At 35.4% G+C, this 6013-nt stretch overlaps 1 protein-coding gene across 1 annotated transcript in view; it reads left to right on the top strand.

The window, feature by feature from the left end:
• LOC132121154 (diacylglycerol lipase-beta-like) overlaps positions 1 to 2349 on the top strand; it is a 20766-nt gene extending 18417 nt beyond the window's left edge. Inside the window, exons 14-15 of the mRNA XM_059530334.1 lie at positions 1 to 174; positions 1741 to 2349. The exon at positions 1 to 174 is cut by the window's left edge and continues 74 nt beyond it. Of these exons, the coding sequence (XP_059386317.1) occupies positions 1 to 174; positions 1741 to 1930 (364 nt within the window). The 3' untranslated portion in view covers positions 1931 to 2349. The remainder of the gene's footprint in view (positions 175 to 1740) is intronic.
• Positions 2350 to 6013: the final 3664 nt, after the last annotated feature.

Below are 6013 nucleotides of genomic sequence, written 5' to 3'. Positions count from 1 at the left end.
GACGCGGCCCGTGGAGATGCTGAACCAGCCGTTGTTGGGTGAGGAGAGTCTGTTTCGGCGCTCCAGCACCTATCAGAGCCTGTCCTATGACGAGTCGCCCCCCCGCCCCACACACCCGCCCCTGTTCCTGCCGGGACGCATCCTGTACATCACAGAGGACGGGCCCGAGCCCAGGTCAGCCGCTCACACCCGACTGACTGATGGCTTACCACACTCTATTAGGCAGATCTGATTAACAGGTCACCATTATAGCTTACACCATTAAGGTCACCATTATAGCTTACAGGGAATCCAAAGTGCACCCAAACACCAGACCTGTTGGTTATTGGAGGATCTTCTATTTCTGGTCTGTTAAACGCTTAAGCCATTTTGCAACGAGCCTTCAGCGCGTACTGAGTGAGCGAGCGCCTTACTCTGTAGTGGAAGACGTAGGTTTTAAGAACATGCTTAATGTAATTGAGCCCCGTTACAATATTCCTTAACGAGCCCATTTCAGACAGACCGTAATTCCTGCTTTGTTCCAAAAAACATAAGCCCTGAACTAATTGAGTAAAAACACACTCAATATAAAGAGTTATAGAGTTCCATATAAAAAGTTACATCTTTGTATTTGTTCATAACTAATATAACATTTTAATTTTTTTTTATAAGGAGCTGTTTTTGTTTTATACAGTATGCTGCTAAGAAAACACCATAGAAGATGGGTAAAGAATAGCTCCATCATTGTTCAATGTAAAAAAAAAAAACATACTTTGTTAGTTTTAATAAATAAAACATTTTTTAAAAATCAAGGAAATTTATCTGCTAATTTTTTTCTTTTTGCTGTATCTAAAACGTACCGAACCGAACCGTGACACCAGTGTATTGTATCGAACCGAACCGTGAATTTTGTGAACCGTTACACCCCTATTCAAATGTAAAGATCAAAAATATGCAATAAAAACTATTAAACTTATTCATACATCTTATTGAAAAAATATAGTAATTAAAGTAATGGTAAAGTATTATAAATAAAATATATATAAAAAAACAGTTAAGTAAAAAAATATATATAATTGAAAATATTGGTTAAAATAAATAAGTACAATATATAGTACAAACCTATTAAATTTGGATCTGAAATTGTATTTATTCATGGCTGTGATTAAGAAATATATTATTATTAAACATAAATTAAAAATGTGTAATACAAAATTATATTTATTGATGTCTGTTATTAGAAAAATATTATTAAAGTAATGGTTAAAATCTAGTCTAACCTGTAATTAAAAAAGATAATAATAATAAAGAAAACAATATATAATAAAAGCCTAGGTTTTTATGTATAATATATAGTATAAACCTATTAAATTTGTGTCTGAAATTATATTTATTCATGGCTGTAATTAAAAAATAAATATCCAAAAACATTTTTTAAATAATAGTTAAAAATAATTGAAAAATGTGATATAAAATATATAATAAACAACAATATACCTGTTAAACCTGTAAATAAATAAAAAAAATAATTATTAAAAATAATTGAAAAATGTGTAATACAAAATTATATTTATTAATGGCTGTTATTAGAAAAAATATAATAAAGTAATGGTTAAAAATGAAATAAAATGTATAATAATATTAAATTATAATATAATATTAAATGCCTTTTTGTCTGAAATTGTTTATTCATGGTCGTAATTAAAGAATAGAATTAAATTACAGTAAATAGTAAAAAGACGTGTGTCTCTCTGTTCTCAGACACTGCTTCTCTCAGGTGAGATACCGTGCCGAGTGGTCGAGCGAGGGGTCGTTCAGTAATGTTCTGATCAGTCCACGGATGATCACTGATCACATGCCTGACGTGGTTCTGCGGGTGCTGCGCAGTCTGACCCATGAACACCCGTTCGCCCTCTGCTCGTCCTCCACCAGCCATCTGAACGTCATCTGAGCTTCTCTCAAAACAGAGACATTTACTGGACTCCTCCTGTCATTATGACTCTGCATTTACACTCCCATTACCCTGCCCGCTTTTTAAAGGCTTCATCAACTGCCATATATTCCCATCATGCATGAAGTCAAGATGTGACACTGTTTTTAACTCTGTGGTGTTCAGCAGTAAGAGTTCCTTTCATTGATGCGTGATTAAGACTGAGTATTTTCAGTGTTGTGTGACGTATCTTCATCACTTCAGTATCAGGTGATCAGTAGTAGAACACCGTTTGAGACATTGCATGGCACCAAATGCATGAAAACATTTCTTCTGATGTAGATAAGAGCTTCATATCAGAGTCTGTTCATTTACTCCACTGCAGACTGTTCTGTTTCAGGATATCATGCTTTTTTCCCAAATAAAAATGCTGAGGAAGAGTTGGTCTGTCCAGTGCATGTTTATAAGAATTGTTAAATTTAATTTCAATAAGAGGTGCTTGTGAATGATAAATCAGACCTATAGATAAAGAGCAGAATATCGGAGGAAGTGCTGAGTTTTTAAGCACCACGTCAAAATGTTATGAAGAACTGTTGTATATAAATACACACACGTATGTATATATTTGTATTGTTACAAAAGATTTCTATTTTGAGTAAATGCTGTTCTTTTTAACTTTTTATTTAGCAAAGAATCCAGATTTTTTTTTTTTTACATTAATCTATATATTTTGTCAAAGTAGTTTGTAGAAACTGTGGTCACTTGTTAATTCCCCATGAAGTTGCATAAAAGTTTAAATTAAAAAGTTATTTATATGCAAATATTTAAATTCAATCTGCCAGAAACCAGTAAACAAAGCAGATAGCAAAAGTTTCACAGGCGTCAACAAACAGCCCCACCCACCGCGCTCCTGGGCCGTGACGTCATCACATCATATGGGAAGTGTTCCCGGTTCCGGTTTACCTAATTATTGCAGCCTAAAAATCCTTTAACGGATTTGGATATTAAAAGCATATTAGTATGTTATGTGTAAGCCAGGTTAAAGAGATGGGTCTTTAATCTAGATTTAAACTGACACAGTGTGTCTGCCTCCCGAACAATGTTAGGTAGGTTATTCCAGAGTTTAGGCGCCAAATAGGAAAAGGATCTGCTGCCCGCAGTTGATTTTGATATTCTAGGTATTATCTAGGTATTCTAGGTATAACGTTTTGAGAACGTAGCGGACGTAGAGAATTATAATGTAAAAGGAGCTCATTCAAATACTGAGGTGCTAAACCATTCAGGGCTTTATAAGTAATAAGCAATATTTTAAAATCTATACGATGCTTGATAGGGAGCCAGTGCAGTGTTGACAGGACCGGGCTAATATGGTCATACTTCCTGGTTCTAGTAAGAACTCTTGCTGCTGCATTTTGGACTAGCTGTAGTTTGTTTACTAAGCGTGCAGAACAACCACCCAATAAAGCATTACAATAATCTAACCTTGAGGTCATAAATGCATGGATTAACATTTCTGCATTTGACATTGAGAGCATAGGCCGCAATTTAGATATATTTTTGAGATGGAAAAATGCAGTTTTACAAATGCTAGAAACGTGGCTTTCTGAGGAAAGATTGCGATCAAATAGCACACCTAGGTTCCTAACTGATGACGAAGAATTGACAGAGCAACCATCAAGTCTTAGACAGTGTTCTAGGTTATTACAAGCAGAGTTTTTAGGTCCTATAATTAACACCTCTGTTTTTTCAGAATTTAGCAGTAAGAAATTACTCGTCATCCGTTTTTTTTATATCGACTATGCAATCCATTAGTTTTTCAAATTGGTGTGTTTCACCGGGCTGCGAAGAAATATAGAGTTGAGTATCATCAGCATAACAGTGAAAGCTAACACCATGTTTCCTGATGATATCTCCCAAGGGTAACATATAAAGCGTGAAGAGTAGCGGCCCTAGTACTGAGCCTTGAGGTACTCCATACTGCACTTGTGATCGATAGGATACATCTTCATTCACTGCTACGAACTGATGGCGGTCATATAAGTACGATTTAAACCATGCTAATGCACTTCCATTAATGCCAACAAAGTGTTCAAGTCTATGCAAAAAATGTTATGGTCAATTGTGTCGAACGCAGCACTAAGATCCAATAAAACTAATAGAGAGATACACCCACGATCAGATGATAAGAGCAGATCATTTGTAACTCTAAGGAGAGCAGTCTCAGTACTATGATACGGTCTAAATCCTGACTGGAAATCCTCACATATACCATTTTTCTCTAAGAAGGAATATAATTGTGAGGATACCACCTTTTCTAGTATCTTGGACAGAAAGGGGAGATTCGAGATTGGTCTATAATTAACTAGTTCTTTGGGGTCAAGTTGATGTTTTTTGATGAGAGGCTTAATAACAGCCAGTTTGAAGGTTTTGGGGACATATCCTAATGACAATGAGGAATTAATAATAGTCAGAAGAGGATCTATGACTTCTGGAAGCATCTCTTTTAGGAGCTTAGATGGTATAGGGTCTAACATACATGTTGTTGGTTTAGATGATTTAACAAGTTTATACAATTCTTCCTCTCCTATAGTAGAGAATGAGTGGAACTGTTCCTCAGGGGGTCTATAGTGCACTCTCTGATGTGATACTGTAGCTGACGGCTGAATGGTTGCAATTTAATCTCTAATAGTATCGATTTTAGAAGTAAAGTAGTTCATAAAGTCATTACTGCTGTGGTGTTGGGAAATGTCAACACTTGTTGAGGCTTTATTTTTCGTTAATTTAGCCACTGTATTGAATAAATACCTGGGGTTATGTTTGTTTTCTTCTAAAAGAGAAGAAAAGTAATCGGATCTAGCAGTTTTTAATGCTTTTCTGTAGGATATGTTACTTTCCCGCCAAGCAATACGAAATACCTCTAGTTTTGTTTTCCTCCAGCTGCGCTCCATTTTTCGGGCTGCTCTCTTTAGGGTGCGAGTATGCTCATTATACCATGGTGTCAAACTGTTTTCCTTAACCTTCCTTAAGCGTAAAGGAGCAACTTTATTTAAAGTGCTAGAAAAGAGAGAGTCCATAGTTTCTTTTACATCATCAAGTTGTTGTGAGGTTTTGGATATGCTAAGGAATTTGGATACATCAGGAAGATAACTTAAAAAGCAGTCTTTTGTGTTAGAAGTGATGGTTCTTCCATACTTGTAACAAGAAGTAGAATTTACAATTTTGGCTATATGAAGTTTGCACAGAACTAAATAATGATCTGAGATATCATCACTTGGCTGAATAATTTCAACACTATCAACATCGATTCCATGTGACAGTATTAAATCTAGAGTATGATTTCGACAATGAGTAGGTCCTGAAACGTGTTGTCTAACATCAATAGAGTTCAGAATGTCTATAAATGCTGATCCCAATGCATCTTTTTCATTATCAACATGGATATTAAAATCACCAACTATTAAAACTTTATCTGCAGCCAGAACTAACTCGGATGTGAAATCACCAAACTCTTTAATAAAGTCTGTATGGTGCCCTGGTGGCCTGTATACAGTAGCCAGTACAAGCATAACAGGGGATTTATCATTTGTTTCTCTGGATAATGTTAAATGAAGCACCATTACTTCAAACGAGTTATACTTGTAGCCTGCCCTCTGAGAAATCCTGAAAACGTTGTTATAAATTGAAGCAACACCTCCACCTTTACCTTTTAGACGCGGCTCATGTTTATAACAGTAATCTTGGGGGGTGGACTCATTTAAAATAATGTAATCATCAGGTTTTAGCCAGGTTTCTGTCAAACAGAGTACATCTATATTATGATCAGTGATCATATTATTTACAAAAAGTGTTTTCGTAGAAAGGGATCTGATATTCAATAAGCCAAGCTTCATCATTTGTTTATCCATATTGCTTCTGTTTTTTATTTGTTGAACCTCAATTAAATTGTTAATCTTAACTTGGTTTGGACATTTTTAGTTTTTTCTAGTTCGGGGAACAGACACAGTCTCTATAGTGTGATATCTAGGTGAAAGAGTCTCTATGTGCTGAGAATCAACTGACCTCTGTGACCTCTAACCCTAACCTGTTTAATGTTTTGATCGGAAC

This window comes from Carassius carassius, chromosome 39, assembly GCF_963082965.1.
Source record: "Carassius carassius chromosome 39, fCarCar2.1, whole genome shotgun sequence".
Lineage (NCBI taxonomy): Eukaryota > Metazoa > Chordata > Actinopteri > Cypriniformes > Cyprinidae > Carassius > Carassius carassius.
Note: the sequence above shows the minus strand (reverse complement) of the source record. Positions and strands in the feature narration are given on the sequence as shown.